Here is a 19,733-nt window from a genome sequence, read left to right as displayed (position 1 = left end):
AGCCCCACAGCTGTAATTGTACAGCATCTGTGGTGATTCATACTAAAAAATTGTGCCTTTCTGCAGGACAGCGGTTACGTTTCACAGCACCGCAGGAATGAGAAGTGACCAGGAGATATCATAAAGTCTGTGGGATGATGTATGGATGTGTCATAATCTTAGCTGGGGGATTTGCGTTGCCGTGTTTACCTGGACAGTGTTTGTCAGTAAAAGTCACTGGGTCAGATAATTGAGTAAAAAGAGACAGATGGTGGCAGCATTTACTGCTGATTACATGGAGGTCATAAAGTGCTGCTCAGTAGCTGGGGGTGTCAGGTCCAGGCCTATTAAACTGCCAGAGCCTGAGTCTGAGAGGGATGCAGCTGCATGGCCAAAGAGTGGACGGGTTTAGAGTAGAGACTCCGGCATGCAGAGTACAGTCACACAATCTGAACAGGATGCACGGTTTCATGTCTGTTAAGGTGCGTACAACGCTTTTTGCAACTTTCTCAGTCCTGCAGCATCTAGATGTTGCATTATTTCACAGAGAGCACGGCTATAGCTCCTCCTCACATCATTGGACTTGGCATATTGTAGCGAGGGACGTAGCTGCTGTCACTCACACAGTATAAAAAATTCCCTGCCAGAGGCCTCCGGGCTACTGCAAAATAGCATCGAGTGGCTGTATGTGCACAATGCAGGAAATATAAATAGTATATGCTGATGTAGGGCCATGCGCAGTGTCGTGAGTGTCAAAGTGGTCCTCTGCAAAGCTGCTGGACGATGCAAAATGTATTATTCGAACAAATGGTTTATGAAGAGATGTAAGATTTATGAGCTTGTGGTAAATATCCACAGGGTCAGGCTCTGCAAAAACTGGAGATTTTCAAAATAAAACACATTAGAATTGAACCTCCTGCTAATAAAGTTTTGTCATTACTCTGCGTTCTTATTTACTGAGGACACACTGTGATATTTACACCAGCTCAGGATGTTTTCATAGCAGAACAGTGTAAATATAGATTACACAAAGCATTAGCACTAATTGACTTTATTGAGGTTTACTGCATCGCCACGACCTGCTGTCGTCAGATTTATATCTGTGGTGAAGTCACTGTTTGATTCTGCTCTGCATTCTGTTGCAGGGTCTGCTCGCCATTCATCCACATTAGTCTGCTGTATCGGCCTCCCTGGGAACGCGTCCTGCTGAGAGTGTTTACTGATCATTCTGATGTATTTGTCTACCAACTCTGCGAGACAGGCGATCGATATTCCAATTACAGGTAGATTTCCATTCTTGCAGGGTAGAATAGTGAAGTTCAGTCAATATCTTTGTCAGAATGCCACTTTATGTAGAAAAGGGTGTTTGGAGCAGGATGTGAGGGTGTGCAAGACAGTCGAATAACCTCTCATGCAACAATTCTATTTAACATTTGGGAGAACCAGACAGCCGTTAGGAAAATGTAAATCTTTTAAACAGTATTCCAATGATATGCAAATTTGCACCTAGTGTAGAATATTGAAGTGACTTTCCCACCTGTATGAAAAGAAAGCATGAGCATACCCATATTACCACTGTCAGAAGTGACTCCAACTCTTTAGAAGCATCTGTATGAATCCACACGACAGAGTGTAAATTTAACTCTTTCTGGAGAGTCGGTACCTCAACACTAACTTGGTGTAATTATTGACTCTTTTTGGAGTTAAAATATAACACTAACCAGTGTTAGTTTTTCTTAAAGAGGGGGTATTATGCTGTTTCACATTATAAGACATATATATATAATGTTAGAATGTTGGATGTCCAGACTAAACGTGGGTGAAGTTTCAAATCTGTAGGTAAAAGTGTGTTGGAGTAATCCCCAGGCTGCTCAGCTCGGTCTGCAGGCTGCTTTGAACGCCAGGTTTCACACTGTTTTTTCTGCACAGGCTCAGGAGAACTGGCCAATCAGGAGAAAGTGGGCTTGTTAGGGGCGTGGTTTCTTAAAGGGACAGAGCTGACTGAGTCGTTTCAGGCAGAGGCTGTATGAGGGCCTGCGCAGAGCACCAGTGTGAGAAAAATTGAGGGTTTTTTTTAAATCTAAATGATGCTAAGCTACTCCACAGGTATCACAGAGTGAAATATGAAGTTTGAAATTAGCATAATACCCCCCCTTTAACACTTGTATCTAGTGTTAGATATTTATTCACTCACGGGATTGTTTGATAATTATACAAGTGTTACCCTTACATTAACACTGTGAGGTGTAAATAAAGCATTTCTAAATGACTAAAAATGACTTGGAAATTAGTTTGATAAAATAAAGAGGCCATATTTGGTTATAACACATTTATTTTTAAAACATGTGCACCACATAAACGTACACTTAAACAGCCCACAACCGAAACACTGCTTCAGTTAGCGTTAGCTTAGCTACTTAGCTTAGCTACTTAGCTTAGTCAAAGGCTTGATAAGAAAACTGTCAAACTTTTATCATAGCAACAGTCTTTACCATCAAATGTCAAGTTTTAGCTACATGTAGCTCAGCGTAAGTTCAATAATTCATTCATCCATTAGCCATCATTCATCATGTCTCGTTCTCTCTCTCTCGCTCCCTCTCTTTCCTTCCTGTGTGGTGATCAGCTGATTATGGCCGTTTGCTCTTCAAGTACTAAACCAACCAGAGTTAGCCTCGACATCTGTCGACCCACTGCTGTCAAATTTTAAAGCTGTTCTCCTCTCTTCCGCAGACAGTTTGTCGTTTCAGCTCGATCATTACGACCCTCCTCCACCGTGTTCAGCTCCAATCTATCTCCGTCCAAATCCAGCTCCTCAGCTCATCCTGTCTTCACCATCATCACCACCACCAGTGTCTAGACTCCATCAGGGGGGGTATCCTAACCTGTACATGAAGTACATGAAGACATCACGATAGTTTTATCACCAAAGACTTTGCACATTTCATTCTTTCAAACTTGAAATAAATGATTGTTCAATCTTAATGAAGTCTCTCATGAGTGAACTAAAATGTATGAATAAGCTACTAAAGTTATCACTGGTTAGGGTGGCTGGTAACAGTGTGGCGGCATACACGGTGAAAAAGACGAGGTGCCTGAAGAGGAATGTCAATTTCAAAACATAATGTTAACAGAAAGTAGCTCGTTTACATACAGAACAATTTCAAGTTAAAACCATGGTCAAAAGGCACTTGTCATGAGATACTCCTTCAGTCGGTGTGTGTGTGCGACGATGTAGGCGGGGTTTACACTTAAAGTGTCACAGCCAAGTTCTGATTTTAGAATAAAACCTTCAGAGTTAATGATGCTGCAATGACACGTACAGTTTTGATTTAAAGACACTTCGTTTTGACACCAAACATTTGTCAAGTGAGAGTTAAACCTAACGGATTTGAGTCTGTCTGGAGTATAATTAACTGTTGCTCGAATTTTACCAGAAATGACTAAATTAGCTGTGTACATATTTGCAATTCCTTCATAGTAACAGCTAATTTCCCCCAAACAAAGCAAGCACGATGATTTCCTGAAGTGCATGTCGCTACATTGTCATATTTTTCCTCCTCATATCATAAACAGTTTTCATAATGGTTACAGTTCTGCTTGGGCGGGTGTCATGTTGCATGGTTGTTGTCAAATGATGTTAACATGAGTAGAAGAACACTCAGAGCCGCCTCCTCACAGCTGATGTGCGTCTGTTCAGCCTGACTGGCCTGTAATGAGGAGACGAGGATCCCTCTCTTTTTCAATTAGGGCCGAACACTGAGACTCGGCCTGTGGCCCTCTCTAACTCAATCACATCAGAGGCTCTGCCGCTTTCTCGCTGCATTCTTACTCAACAGTATTGACAGCATGGTAAAGTGAGCACAATCACCTGTCTGTGCTCCCCGCTCTCAATGTGCAGGGGATAAAACAGCCCTGCATCAGCATAATCAACCACAGCTGCTCTTTATGCTCTTAGTCCAAAAAAAAGATGGCCATTTACATCTCCCTGAGTCTGACCTGCCAGTGCAAGTTTAATGCTCTCTGATCCTGCGTCCACTCTCATTCACAACCGTTAAAATCCCATCTTGCTTAGCTCGGTGCATCATACACTTATGAAGACTGACTCTGGCCGTTTGCTTTGTGTTACCTCCTAGCTTGTGTGAAAATGGACTGTGGGGAAGAGTGCTGCTGTTAAAGTCAAGACCCATTCATGATCCTGTGGATCATCTGCGGATGGAGTGCTGAGGTCGTATCTCTTCCTCTTCCTCTCCCTCCCTCTCTCCCCAGGCGGAGATAGGCCTCACATAAATGTTGATTAGCCGAGTGTGAAGGGAAGTGAGCAAACATCCAGAGGAGGCACTCCTTGTGAATAAATATTTGTTATTCTTGTTTGCATAGTAAGGGGTGCTTCCTCTCTTTCACGCAGGACAGAGGCTCCTCCTAATGACCATGTGTGTTTATCTGCTGTCTGTTTTGCTTTAGAGAAATACAAACGCTTGTTTTTACGGTTGCATTGTGAAAGACGCTCATACAGCATTTGCTTGTTGTGCAAAATTCTTATGCATAATTCATTTATAAATCATAAGTAGGGCAGTGAAACTAAAATGATTCTCTCACTGTCTCCAGATATAGATAATACACAACTCTTTGAAGTCACAAGAGAAGGAAAAATTAGGTCAAATACTGGATGTAATTTAAGTCTTTTTTCATATATACATCAGACAACATGTGCACACAATATTTGGCTTTCATCATCAACACCTAGACCATTGCAATCTCTCATTTCAGGGATAGGAGAGAGCTCCAATGTGCTGGCGGAGCTTCTTTGCATGAGCAGAGCAGCGATTGGCCGACAGCTCTGCCACTCGAACAGCAAGTCCTCTCCTACTTCCTCTGTCCTCCTTTCCTGGTGCAGCCTGGGAGGAGGGAGGGGGGAATGGATCTTTTCTGTGCGAGTCGCCGGAGCTCCCTCAGCCTGCTCCTTACCACCTGTCCTTGACTTACTGTTCTCAGACAAGACAGAGTGGAAGCTGCTCCTCCTCGCTCCTCCCTCCAGCACCTCTCCGTTCTGTGTTTAATGTGAGCAGCTGCATTTTTTTTTTATCTCTACATCTTTTCCTCTGTGTGTGGCTGTTTTTTTTTTTCTTTTCTACCTGTGGTGCTTCAGCAGTGGAGTGGCGGAGAGAGGAGCGTTCGTCCTCGGCCGGTGGAGCTCTGATGGGAGGCGGTGCTGTGGCTCTGGCTGGGACTAGGGGATGCTGAACGGGGGGAGGGAGGGCCTGTTTGAGCTGGGACAGCAGCTCCAGCAGCAGGGGGAGTACCAGGCCGCCCTCCACTGCTTCCTCAGCTGCCTGTTGGGACTGACCCATGTGCAGAGCTTTAACTCTCTGCCCAACTGCCTACACCAGGTGAGCTGGCAAACACACACATACACACACACAGTCTCGTAACATGTTCATCTCTCCTATATTTGCCTTACATGCCAGCATGAATGTGTCCTTTATCATGTATTAACACAACTATAAAGGCACGTTTGCATCATAAATTATCACTTACCACAGCACACAAGACACGTTCAACCTTGATACAACCAGCACCAATGTCGGCTGTAACAGCACAGTCCATCATGTGCCCCTCTAATGGCACTGTGAGAACATTTCAGCAGGGCTTATAGTAGGCATGCTGCTAAATGAGGCTCATGTACAACACTTATATACAGTAACAATGTTAAAAGACATTGTTAAAAATACTGTAGGATACAATTTGCATCCGTCCCATTGTGTGTGGGCTATGTTCTGCAATTTTTTGAGGTCACAGGCATCATGTTCTGGCACAGTGCAGCACGGACAAAGTCTGAGCAGATTACACTCTGGGGTTTTTTACGAGGCCCTCCTACAAAGGCAAGGCTACAGTTTTTAATTCTGTTTAGTAGTAAGTAATGTCAAAACATAGCCTTTACTCCAGCACTTTGGAACGCTTGGAATGATGTTTACCAGAGCAGTGGTGCTGCGAGAAAGGAGAGTAAAAGTTCCTTGTTTTGACAGTGCATGACATCACGCAGACACACAGCCAGGACTGATGATGAGAATGAATATTTCAACACTTAACCATGACTCTTGGTTGTTTTTATGTTTTACAGATCGCAGAGCTCTTCATCACTGAAAAGAATTGTATCCTTTCCTAAATTTAAAGAAACTTTCAGGATCCTGTGTTAGCATGCAGGCTAACCAACTTAGCTTCTATTTCTGCGAGGCGGACGTGCAGTTGTGGAAGGCCATGCAAATTCCAGCACAATGCAGGATGTAGACCCACAATAGAAGGCAGTGTAAACTGAGGGGGATGAAGGGAAGTCTTTTGGTGAGTTCATAATACCACATTTGTCCCTGAATGCATCACACATTGTGTATAGCTCAGGCGGCGTGTCAGTCTCTTAAGAGGATTTGTAGGCTCTTATCTCTGCACAACAGAGTGGAAGAGCACTAATTAACCTGTATCTGCACCAACGTGCCTCCTCATCGCCACTTCACTGCTTCTATAAACTATAGCCGTATAGGGCACAGAGATAATGGAGAGGTGTTGCATTTCAGGATATATTACCTCCATGGCTCCTCTCTCTCCGTTACTGAGACACTCCAACACTTAACTTGCCAGCTCAGGTTCTCCAGCTCAGCGAGGCTCTGCACCTTAACGTCCAAAATAGGTCGATTTGCTGAGCTTCACTTCGTCAATAGTTATCGAAGAGGGTCGTCTACCATGACGGGGTTAAATCTTTTGACATGCAGCTCATAATTACATATCCTCATTAATAGTAATGGTGTTGTGTCATGTCAAACTGTGGTATTTTATCAATCAATATGTATTTGTATAGCACTAAATCATGTACATAAAGAGCAGGTCTAAATCATCAATCCACCAATGAACAAGCGCCTAGAAACAGTGGCAAAGAACTTTTTTAACAGCCAGAAACCTCGAGCAGAACCAGACTCATCTGTTGTAATCGGATGGGCCGAGAAAGTGGGATAAGGGGAGAGGCAGAATGAGAGAAACAGATAGAGACAAGGACACAGACAGACAGCGAGACAGAGAGACACACAGGAAGATATACTAACAGAAACAAATTAACAACACATAACTTATAGTAACAATGGCAATAATAATAGTAGAAATAAGGCTAATATTAGCAATAATAACTGCAACAATGATAATATAAGTAAGACTGATAGTTATAACTGAAGTCGGGAGTCAAGCAGGTCCACAGCAGCAGGAGCTCCAAAAACTGATCCCCAGGAACCTGCAAGATAAGGGAGCACAAAAACATGCAGGGAAAGTTAGTTACAAGCATTCATGGGAAATGTATGCCTTTAATGAATATTTACCATGATACAGTGTTACACTTTTAATGCCATTAAAATGCAACCACATCTTACATTGTCAACTTGGTCAGCAGCAGAGAGGACTTTATAAAGTACTCATCATCGAAGCGGAAGCAGTGATGTTGCGGTCTCTGTGATCGTCCTCCAGGGAACGAGGTGAAGGGTCATTGTGCTCAAACCGAGAGAGGATGTGGGAACTACAGAGTTACACACAGATGAATTTGCGGTGCCTCCTCCACATGCTTTCTGCAGCTCCAACAAATCCCACAACTACTTGCAGGACACAAAGCTGAATTGACATATTCAGAGTGTCTTGATTTCATGCTTTTGCGCTGGCTTTAATCCAGGAAATATTCTGTAATTGGTGCAGTTGATGGTGATAGTGGCAGTGCCATGACCGATTAAGGCTTGATGCATTGTTATCAGAGCTGGCGGTATCTACAAGTGACCTCTGGTTCAAAGCCAGAAGCTCGTTTGGCTGCTGAGTGTTTACTGATTCGTTGTTATTGGAAAGCATGTCGACCCAGACATTTTGACTTTGATCTCAAATAACGGCGATTTGGGCAGATCCTGTTTTTACAGTTTTAGGGCGTATATGCAGCGCAGAAAGAGTCACAGGAAGCTTTAGAGCCTAAGGATCAAATCAACATGATCTGTTACTCTAAAGGAAACCTCCATGAGGTTATTCCTGTGGCAGACGTATGTGGCACGTGTGACCAAGTTTGCCTTTGAAGGCCTCAGCGTTAATGCAAGTTCTCGTCGTGTTTCGGAGTGCAGTCCAATTACCAGTGTGAGTGTAAATGTGTGTGTGTAGAAGAGTAGAGTGGAGCACACATTCCCTGGAGAGAATAGTGTGAGGTTCCTGTTGTGGCCTTGTTGTGGTCCAGCCAGGCTAAAAATAGCCGGCAGAAGTGGAACTGCGACCTTTGATGATGGCTGTTCCCCTAATCCTCCCTCCCAGATGGTGCACCTCACACCCTCCTTATTCCCCTGCTGTCGGGTGAGTCCCAGGCACTGGGTCAGGTACGCTGCCTTTCCACTCATCCTCATATATGTACCAAGATTTATTCACAACAAATTTGTGCTATTGTGTGCAAAATAATGCAGCTAAGGAGTTCAATTCATTATTAAAGAAGCTGGGTTTCATGACAGGCTGCTCTGTCATCTTTTACTGTGCTGTACATTAAATTATTCAGGTGTACGTCCACTAAAAGACCCTTAACATCCGTCATCTTGGTGTGTTGTGGTGCTTACCGGAAGGAAGGGACATTTGATTTCTAATCTTTCAGTTTAATAACCGTCTTCTCTTTTTGTTGAGGACCTTACTGTACATTATGTACTATAAGATTTTAACAGTGCTTGCTTTGTCCTGGTCTTTCAACTAGCTGGCTTTTAGGTCCAAGCTTTACAGTTCTTTAAAAGTCCATCTTTCTTACTTGATATGAAAGTCGTAGATGTGAGATAAATAAAAGCAAAATTGGAGAGAAGTGTGGAATTAATAGAGTTTCACTCATGAGAGATCCGGTGTTAAGTAGGACATTCGGGGCGGCAGGGCTGTGTTTATTTTAAGCATTCTCCATCTCATTGGTCTTTAAATTCACCTGACAAGCATCAATGGTGTCATTTTACAGTGGGACGGACTCTCAGTACGCAGAACGCTTTTGACAAAGTGGAGAGGGTCTATTTTTAGTTTGCTTTTTATGGAGCAGCTTTTCATGGAAACAAAACTGGCATTCAAACTAATCAAAAGATCTCTGTGTGCGCGACACAGAAAGAAAGATAAAACCAGACGTTAAATAGGAGCACAATGAGGTGTAATCAGATACAACTACACCACTTACAGTAGCTCTATCTGAAACGCAGGACAAAATAACCACAAACGGTAGATAACAGCACACAAACAATGACACAGACAACAGGAGGTAAAATCTGTGCCTGCTAAATCCAGACCTTTAAGATCAACAAACGGCTATTGGATTCTGTTTGCCTGGAGGGGTCATTGTCAGGCGGGCTGAATAAAAAAACAAAAACAGTATTGAGCTGAGCAGGGAGGCTGTTTTTAACTTCAACAACTGACTAATCCCTGTGTCATCTGAGACTGATCCTTCACCCATATAAACAGATGGAAAGGCCCTCCAGTTCATCCAGGCTGAGAAAATGTTCTATGAGGTTGCATTGATCGAACTCACCGCTCTTCAGGGGAGCCCAGGCAAGTACTTTTGACTATTAGGTATACTTTAAAGCTCATGCAATACTGCGTGTACTGTGTGTATTGTTCAGCCTGGGATAAGTATCTACTTTGCTTTGAATGTATATTTTCCCTGCTCATTTTCATGCTTACTAAAGGGAAAATAAAGAGAGTGTTTGGTTTAAGTTGTTTTTAGATTATTGTTAGGCTCTTGTGACCCTGATTATTTTAGTCAGTGCACACCAGGTCAGATGGACAAGGAAAGTGTTAAATACTGCCTATATAACGTCTAGAAATGCCTCTGGAAATTAACTACTTCTTGAGCCTAAAACAACTGCTAGTAACACGTGACAAATGTTAAAAAACCTTATATGAAAACTTCATAAGAAATCATAAAGAGATTATTACAGATGAACAGACTTTTGCCTGACGGGAGAAATCCTGTTTTTAATTTCAATTGAATCTCGAGGCTGTTAGTAAAGCACCAGATACACTTAAGCTGTTCAGCGTTTGGCAGATGGTGTTTGTAGTAGGCAGCTCTCCAAAGTGGCCTGTGTGTGTGACCTGCATCAACAAACTAACCTGCATTTAATGTATAGCTTCCCCCACAGTGTGTTTCTGCAACACCAGAAAAATATACTCTGTTAACTCGTGAAGCGAGTAGGAAATGAAGTCCCATTTTTACCCGAGTCCATCTTTGTTTACAACAAACCTGGTGAAGCTTTAAGCGAGCACTCGCAGCGAGGCGGCTCATTCATCACCTGCTGCCGCTCCAGACGTCTGCCTCTTCCTCTCTGTCTGCTGCTGAGGCAGCAGCGCAGTGTAGCGTGCCCGGCACAGTGCAGGAGAGGGGGGACGGACGTGGTGGAAGACAAATGGCCACGCTTGGCTCATTAGGAGCTCTGTGTAGCTACAGAATACTGAAGCCCCTGATTCAGCACTCAGCTGATTGAATGCTGGACTCCTCCAGGGGCAAACGCTGGCACGAGGAGCAGCTCACTTCCCTCCCTTAGCTTCTTTGTAAAATGTTCCCTCATCTGTATTCCTTTACAGACAGATAACATGATAGTCTTTTTGTGGTTTTTTGTTATGAAAACACCTGTAGCAATGATTTGTTTGCACGTGCCTGTGTTACAGATAAGCTGAACTAATTTCCTCCTCCACTCTTGTGTGTGTCAGGTGTGTGTGTGTGTACGGGACAAAGTGTATGTTTGCCATTGTGTGTGTGCGTGTCTGAGTGTTCCTGTGGGCGTGGTGAGTGTGTTGTTTGACTCTCTTATCTGCTCTCTCCTGCCCTTATCTCTGCCCCCGTGTCTCCAGTCCTCACTTGGCTCCACTCTGCTGTTCAGGCTTAAAGTCCGCAGCAGTGCCTGACAGGCTGATAGCCAGAAACCCATCAATTTGGGGCTTTATTTTTCCAACTCTGTGCAGCGGTAGCGCAAAGGACAGTGAGGAGAGAGGGACAGATTGACGAGCAGAGGAAAAGACAGTGATTCTATGCCTTGCGTTTGTGTAACAGGGCCTCAGGAGGAGGCGACACTGGGCTCCGCGGGATGGACGACCCCAGAGGAGCTTTCGGAGCAGGCCTCCCAGGCGCAGCACCTCGAGCGGCTGGCCCAGCTGTGCATCATGAGCAAACAGTAGGTAAAACTGTGTCCTGTTGTCGAGTCTGTTGTGTAATTAATGGGGCTGAACATGTTCTGAAAGTTACAGGGCTCAGAGGGCTCATCAGGGTGGATTTATAGTTACATAAATTCACTTTTATGACATTTTATCACCTGTTAAAATGCAGTTAAAAGACTGTATATGTATTTATACTGTATATAGGTATGTTGCATTTGACCCTTGGACACACACAGCTGAGGTGAAAATGGAGCTGATTTAGGTGTAACAAAGCAAACAGTAATTTATTTCTGTTATCAGTTTTATTACTCGGTCTTTGGAGCCATAAAAAAGCTTATTTGTTTAATAAGTAAAACACACCTTAGTTAATGAGTAGACAGAAATAAATGGGAGATAGATAATTCACTCCAAATCACCAAACAACTTTCAGGTTAAATCCCTTTAATGTTTGATTTTATTAACATTTCATATTAAAATTCTCTTGCCTTTTTTTGCTCTATATGAAAAGTTAGAACATTTTGTTAACAGACAAAATAATAACTTTATAGACAATGAACACTTTACAACCTTTCTGGAGTGGAAAGTTTCCGGACTAGATAAATCCCTGCTCCGAGTGTTTTCAGCTCGCGTTGAGTTTCCCTGTAGATGTGCAGAAAAGAGACACCGCTCTCTACGTGAGTGTCACTGAAGGAACACCTTAACTGGATCTGCTGTCTCCTGTTGCAGGGACATTTTGTTAGGCCACTGCATGTGCCCATTTTCTGTGCCTCTGTTGTCATTGTTGGGATTGGGCCATTTAACCTGATTGCCAGAGAGGGTGACAGGGGGCGGAAGGGTTTGCTCGGCAGAGGTGATCATTAGTGCGCGGAGCGTACAGTTCAATTTAGATGAGATGGTACTGATTGTGCATGACTGGACCAAGAGGATTGGGTTTCTGGCTACGCCGGAAATTGATTCTGCTTTTTGATCTATTTCTGAAGACCTCCACTAGAAGTCTTTCTTTCTTGTTGACAGGAAGTTGTAATACTTCCTGAATCTGTCAAAGGAAGTCCTTTAGGCCGGTGAAGGACTTTTCTGTTTTTGCCGATCAGATGTCCCCCGAAAGGAGCGCAAACCGACACCTGTCCATTACTAATTGAAGGGAAGAGTGGGTTTGAACATCTGTCACACCAAACAGAGCTTGCTCTACATCTATACGCACACGTGAGGGTGTGAGGGTGCTGACTGCCCTTGGCTTTGACTTTCCAGGGCTTTCCAGATATGAGCGGAACAGCTGGCAGATCCCCATCACGTTCACCTAGCTTAGCACTGTGTAGACTACTGAAAGGGCACCAGCCAGTAAACCAACCTGTGAGCGCCATACCCTGTGGGATAGAAAGGGGCGGTGAGTGCTGGCAGATTTAGAAGGTTTCCACTTCCTCCAGTGTCCAATCACAGCACGGGCGTGTTTAAAATTCTCATGCCGAAACTGATACGCTAACCTGACAATGCTGAATGTGTCACCACCTTCAATTGAGGTCAGGCGGTGTTTGTTGTTGTTGTTGAAAACATTTAAATGGGGAAATGCCAGCGGGAGATTTCATGTGATTATCTAGCATTTTTAAGTGAGACTTCTTTTGTTTTCAGCAGGTACAAAGTATGTAACTCCAGAGTTAGAGTTCTTATCAAAGGTGCCTTTTTCTTTCCTTTTCCTTTAGGCCTCATCTTGCTCTAGAATACAGCGGTAAGGTACGTACATTTCATTATTCTCTTTGCTTCCTCATCAGATTTATGATCATATTAAACGTTTTATGACACTCTTGTGTCAACTTCAAACCCCCTCTGTCTGTTAATTAATCTTACAGGCTGCAAAAATCCACCAGAGGGCCTTTGGGAATGACCATCCCATTACAGCCAGAAGCCTGGAGCTTATGGCCACTGTCTATGCTGAGATCGGCAAGACTGAATATTCAGGTAAACACTGAATCCTGACATGATGTTAACACTCAGGGAACTGGTGTATACAGACAAACAGGAAATGAAAAATCTAATTTAAAAGGCGACATTCAGGAGGAAGGATGAGTCTGGCTGCTTCGGAGAGCACACAGGATGTGTCTGAGCAGCTCAGTCAGCCTGTGATCCTTGCGAACCCATGAAATTGTTAAATGAATAAACACAACGCCGTCATGTTGGGCATAAGAGCTGTTTTATGCAAAGCAACAAAGAACAGTCGCCTTGTGACAGTTTGAGGGCACCGTGGTTGTACAGTATGTATGCTTGGCTTGCATTATGAGAGAACAACACTCGGTTCTGAACTCTGCGTTTTTGCAAAGTCTGCTGTGGTGTTAAAAGCAATCCGTAGAAAGCAGCGCTGCTGTTGAGTCAGCTCGCGGAGGCAGTGGTGCTGAACAGGGCCGGCTACATAAAGACAGGAGCGTACAGCATATGAAGACAACGATTTATAACATTTCTTGTTGTTTACTTCAGATGGTCGTGAGCCTGTTTAGTGAGCTGGTGAAAAAGAGAGGGTTAGAGAGAGGTTGTGTTTGTTATTGCGGATCAGAACACACAGTTGTCTCTCAGTTGTGCACTTTCTGTAACCTTCTGGTTTGTATTGAACACAGAGAAATTCTCTTTAACCCACACGGGACGCATCAACAGAGGCATGTTTAACTGTTTACAGCTCTCGTCCCTTAGAAACCGAACACTGTGAACTGGGTCAGTCACCCTCTGTCTGCACAAAACTCACGTGTGTTTGCAGGTTGGGTAATAGTGAATAACTGCTTTTGTCTTTAGCATGTTATGTAGCAGTACATGTTAATATTTTGAAAATATGATTATCTAAAATACTAGGAGATTAATAAAAATGATTTTAGTGTTTAATATAACAAATGTATCAGTGTTTGATTGGTGCAACTCGTTTAATAACATTTACTTCAATTCCATTGAATATATGATATATAAAGGTTACAATAATGTTCACAGTATCCACCACTTTAGAAACAATGAAAATGAATAACTGAAGGCTAAAATAATAAGTATTTTCTGGGGGAAGAAAAAACTATTCCCTGCCCATCCCAAAATTTGTAGACATTTTTCTCTTGGCAAAAAAGAAAGTAACATAGCCCTCCCCTTTTTTTAAGCTGTCTTGAGTGATGTTTAACTGTAATATGTGATTTTACTTTGATTCACTTTAAAACAAAACATAATAACCGGCTGGTGTTATTGTGGCGTGTATGAGCATCTTTAAAAAAAAATGTAAAAAAATTATATTCATTTTGGTTAGGTCATTCTTTATTATTATTATTACACAGCTGTGTTAAATACTTGAGTTTGATTGGTTAATTACGGCATTCCGAGGTCTGTTATTTCTCGATAGCATACTGTTGTTATGAAGAACAGCCCGTTGCTAGGGATGCGGCTCTAATCATACAATCCAGAGGACTAACTGTAATCATATCAATCCGCCGAAAGAAGTCCAGTAAATTTGATGTCAGACTATTTTTTAAACGGAAATATAATCCTTTTTAAATTAATAAAATAATTTTCAAATCGATATAGTGTGTCAAATAATTGATTTCGTAAGTAAAAAGCCGTGTAAGCCCTTCAGGGTGAGACAAGATCTGCTCATCCTGTCGGGGTTCCATTCCACGACAACAACCTGCTCACTATACATTATCCTTCACTTATTTGGCTGGTTTATTCTTCATCAATTAAAGGGAATGTAGTCCAAAGGGTAAATACGATTTTTGGCCTGAGCTGCTTTAGCATCTCTTTTTTTAAGAGGAAACAGTAGATAAAAAGAGGCAGTTTTTATCCCCTGAACTTAAATCTTCTTTAAGAAGCACAATTCTGTCCACAAGATCGAGTCTGTTAAAATAGTGGTTGTAGTTTTGTAAGAAAATGTGCGCACAATTGCTCTCTTGATTTTCATTTTTAAAAATACTTTAAATAGCTGCCTGCCGGCCTGTCCGACTCTCTCTTCCAATCAATCACTTTCAATTGAAGCAATTCTAGTTGTAAATGCCCCATAACTGTGATAGATTGGCTTATCAATTGATTAAATCACTGATTATTCGGGCTTGGGACTCATTCATCAGCCAGTGTTGATAGACAAAGCATATAGTAGTTCAGGGTGATGGGAAACCTTCAGAAGAAGAGCCAGACAGAAGCTCATTTATATGTCTTTGAGTAGTGTTAGTCTTTTTTTGCAAACTGTAATGAGATGGAGTATGTTTTTGAGCACCTTTGTGTCAGTGTTTGTAACCTGACTCTGCTTAGCTCTCTACCTGGCGCTGACAGAGTTAACCCCAGCGTCTTCTATTTACCTTTATTTGCATATTTAACTTTGTATGTTTAACTTCACCTCATATGCTGTCTTCAAAGCAGACAGCAGGCACCCGTGTCAAGCAGCACTCGATCACTCCTCATGTCTGATCATGGTTCTCTTACTAGACTCCCTGGGTCAGTGCGTGTCTGCGCTGTCCAAACGCTTCGCTGCTGCAGAGTCCATCAGAGACACCGTCAACGGTCTTCCTCATTCCCACCGGGAGAAACACTCAGAGGTCCGCCACAGAAAGGACACCCACCACCACCACCAGGAGGACACGCCGAAGCCTAAGGTAGTGTTGACAACACCTGCATGCATCTTCGGCAGTGTACTTTAGCAATTTGTTTGTAAAAGATCTTTTCTTTACAGTGTTTTTTTTGTCGGTCTAGAGCCTTTTTTTGGAGTAAGTAATCTTCCACTTTATCTTAAACAGGTAACCAATGGCAAAGTCCCCACCTCCATTCTAAAGAGGCCAAGTCCCAACTATGGGTCAGAAACAGAACCCAACCACAGACGGAAAAGTGAAAGGAGGGTTCGATTCAGGGAGCCAGAGACCACAGTGCATGGTGAGTAAACAATCCAGCCGGCTCAGTTACAGTTGGTCAGATGTGTTTGTACAAGCAGAGAGAACATGCTGCCCTCTGGTGCTCTTACTCCACGACCAAACTAGTTTAGTGACTTCACATCAGACAATTCTTCTGCAGCTTGTCAGCTCTACATTTACAGAAGCAAAGAAATGCATGCATACAGTGACTTTATTACAGTTATATCACTTATGTTTACAATTTTTCTCAATTTGTGACATCCCAGCTTGCAGTGGAGCCCTCAACCCATATGTAACAGCAGTGTATGCCCTGCACTAAGTAGTAAAAAGAAAAACAAAATGCATTAAAACATCCTGAGATTGCATCGTAAACCATTGTCCTGTGGGGATTCTGTACTATTTAAAAATAATGCATTGCCAAGAGACTTCCAAACATGAGCAAGTGATTTACTCTGGGTAATTAATTATGCATGCAAATGAGGCACCATGGAGTCTGTTCCAGAGAGATAGTGGGGTCTATGGGGGCTCAGCAGCCGGTTTGCAGCTGCAGTACATCACAGAAGTTGACTGACTGTCCTCGTTTCTGTCGGCTTCACAGACATTCCTTATTGTGACTGTTTAGCTGGTAAGTCAGTCTAAAGAAGCACTGTTTCAATGTGCACGAGAATGTGACAGCCACACTTCACCACTGAGTTTGCTAGATGCTAATATGTGTGGAAGAGCATAAAGAAAAAGGTTAAATATTAGGTATAAGATGTCAATTCAACCATATTCACAAGGCAAGCTTTTTCCTCTGACATCTCGCCCAGGGTTGTGAGCAAATGCCGTCATAATGTTATAATTTTTTATTCCAGTTTTCATATGAAAACAGAAATTCAGACAAATGGTTGTCATTCACATTCTCGAGTGATCATCAAATGATAAAACAGTAGATAGTGGAAATACAGAGTGCCATCAGGCCTTATTTTAAGGTCATCTCATTCTGACAGTTACTGTAAGAGTCACAACAGCATGTCCATTCTCATCATGCAACACTGTCAAACTGTACTGTTTGCTTAGAAATGGTTGAATGCTAACGTTACTGATGTCTAACAGCAAGGATTTATGAAATATGTTGTTTCACTTAACATATGGCCCCATGTCCCTCAAGATTTTCCCTGACTCATATTACTCATTTGGTACTGCAGCTAAGTCATAATAACTCAAGCGTTCAACCAATTCCAAGCAAACATTCCTGTTAGCTAGCTTACATAACTGTTTCCTTAGGGCTTAGGCCTTTCCTATATCATCATGTAACACTGTCAGATGGTTATGTTAGCTAGGAAGTGGTTGAATGCTAATGATAACTTTTGTCTAATAGTAGTTTATGACTCATGTTGTTTAACTTCAAATATTGACAGATGTCCCCCAAGATTTAATCATAACTCATAGGACTCATTAGGTACTGCATCAAAGTCATAACAGCTCACATGAGTTTTTAACAAATCGATGCTAACAGTCCTGTTAGCTAGCCAATATTACCCTTCAGCTTTCCTATCTCATCACGTTACACTGTCAAACGGTAATGTTAGCTACGAAGTGGTTAAATGCTAGCCTTAGCTCTTTTCTACTGGTAGCTAATGAGCTATCAAATATGTTGTTTAACTTGAAATATGGCCAGATGTTTATCAAGATTTTTACGATAACTTATGACTTAGATACTGCAACTAAGTCTTAACAGCTAACATTAGCATTCAACCATTTCTTAGCAACTAGCCCTGTTAGCTAGCTAATATTATAGTTAGCTATGACTTTCCTATCTAATCATGTTACAATATCAGTGTTAATGACAGCTAGCAAGCAGTTGAATGCTAATGTTAACTTTTGTCTAATGGTAGCTAATGGGTTATCAAACATGTTATTTAACTTCAAATACAGCTCAAGATTTCTATTATCAATTAACTGTTCACTTAGTGATCAATCCGGAACCCATTAAATGATTAGGAAAGATCACATACTCCATGTTTCAATTTGCAAACCTGGAAGAGAGCAGGACAACATTACAACAGCATTTGATCTTCCCATCCTAAGCATGATGTCAGAGGGAAATGGCCGCCATATGAATATGGGGAATTAAATGTCTTTTGCTGTGTTCGAAATGCCATGCTATATACTATATTCTATATACTGTATGCTACATACTGCACACTGGTATGTAGTACAGAGCTATTCACATTTATTCTGCAGTATGCTACCCCAGACGCCAGTGTCCGGTTTTGGAAAGCGGGAGTAAACAATAGCCCGCCAATAGCAAAAAGCTGCTTCTTTAGCTATAGCGCCCCCTTCTGCTCTTCTGCTGCCCTCTGCCATTTCAACTGCCGTTGTGACATTTCAGCGCTTTGCATCGTGGGATCCAGTAGGCGAGGTAGACTGGTCCGATGCATACTGGAGATTTTTTCCGAATCAGTACAACATCCAACTTGGCATACTGTAAATTTTGCCTTCGTTTGCATACTACATACTACATTTTGTCCAAATCAGTACGTACTGCTAGTATAGTATGGCATTTCGAACACAGCCTTAGTTTCCTGCCATGCACAATGGATTTTTTTACTGACACTCCACTTTCACATTTTAGAACTGTTTAAAACACAGAAAAAGCACAGCTTGTGTGACACTGCACTGAATATTTGTAATCACATAAAATCCTCCATCAAAAACACACCTCTCTAGGTCTTCACCTTATTGTTGCCTCTGTGCATGTGAAAATGCAAATGCTAATTTACAAACCAAAATTGTGTAAAAACCTTGGTGTCTTGGTGTCTTGTTTGCAGCCTATGAGACGCCACCCTCCCGCCCCCACCTCGCCCTCTTTACCTGCCTCTTCCTGCTGATGTCATTCCTGGGCGTGGCCATGTACTGCACGGGCCGGCGGCGCCCTCAGCGGGTGTGCGAGGAGCTCGAAGCCGTTTTGGCTGTCTACCTGCTGCACATGAAACAGCTTCTGTGGGGCTGCTGGATATGGCTGACCATGCAGTGACTGAAACCGACCACAGGGGGAGACATAGAGCCTCCTTTTTTTTAAACCTCTTATTTTCCTGTCTTTGACGGAGCCCAGGCCTGCAAACACCTCAGCCATTTTTTCAAGGCTCTGTTCACTGTCTGTGGGGTTGAACCACTCTGACAGTGCAAAAATGAGAAATGTGTAATCCCAGAAATATGTAGCCTCTATGTCTGTATGTATATATGTACTAAGGTGGTGGGCATGCCACTCCTAATTCAAGTTGTAATGATTTTGCACATGTTAATGCTCACATATAACACTCACTTGATCACCAGGAACCATTTGATTTTTTCAGTTAATGTCACAGGAATGTGAGAATGTGAGTGAAGTGAGTGAGAAGTGAGTTTCAATGGAATGCAAATATTTATTTTGTTACCGTACATGATTTGTGTATATTAGATATTACACAGAAATGAATGTGTACGTATGGCTCAATATACTAAGGACTATCACAATATTCAGCCTTGTAATTGCACATAAATGAATGTAGAGATGTTTGGAACCAGCTTTGATTGGCACATTCCAGGATGTGCAAACTGTTCGATAATGATCCGTGAGAAAGAAAACACAGGGCTGCTTCACTTCACAGCAACACCGGGGTTGAATGACTAACAGATTAAAAAAAAAGAAACACCTCTTTCTTTACAGACTGTCTTCAGCTGATTCCTGGCTCCACCGAGGAGGAAACCTACAGC

At 42.4% G+C, this 19,733-nt stretch overlaps 1 protein-coding gene across 1 annotated transcript; it reads left to right on the top strand.

Annotated features, from left to right (window-relative positions):
* The first annotated feature begins 4,896 nt into the window (after positions 1 to 4,896).
* cunh14orf180 (chromosome unknown C14orf180 homolog) lies at positions 4,897 to 19,685 on the top strand. The gene is made up of 9 exons (XM_069662157.1): positions 4,897 to 5,366; positions 6,098 to 6,128; positions 9,454 to 9,540; positions 11,039 to 11,159; positions 12,840 to 12,870; positions 12,987 to 13,095; positions 15,577 to 15,743; positions 15,885 to 16,017; positions 18,809 to 19,685. The coding sequence occupies exons 1-9, from the start codon at positions 5,214 to 5,216 to the stop codon at positions 19,012 to 19,014; spliced, it is 1,038 nt and encodes a 345-aa protein (XP_069518258.1). The 5' UTR covers positions 4,897 to 5,213; the 3' UTR covers positions 19,015 to 19,685.
* Positions 19,686 to 19,733: the final 48 nt, after the last annotated feature.

This window comes from Semicossyphus pulcher, unplaced genomic scaffold (assembly GCF_022749685.1).
Source record: "Semicossyphus pulcher isolate SPU_LCO1_2020_fin unplaced genomic scaffold, fSemPul1.0.p SCAF_14, whole genome shotgun sequence".
NCBI lineage: Eukaryota > Metazoa > Chordata > Actinopteri > Labriformes > Labridae > Semicossyphus > Semicossyphus pulcher.
The sequence above is the reverse complement of the archived record's forward strand: the minus strand, read 5'-3'. Positions and strand labels throughout refer to the sequence as shown.

Coding starts and splice junctions, on each gene's coding strand:
- cunh14orf180 (XM_069662157.1), top strand. CDS start 5,214: ATGCTGAACGGGGGGAGGGAGGGCCTGTTTGAGCTGGGACAGCAGCTC. Junction 9,541..11,038: donor CGCTCTTCAGGGGAGCCCAG/GCAAGTACTTTT, acceptor TTTGTGTAACAG/GGCCTCAGGAGGAGGCGACA. Junction 12,871..12,986: donor CTCTAGAATACAGCGGTAAG/GTACGTACATTT, acceptor TTAATCTTACAG/GCTGCAAAAATCCACCAGAG.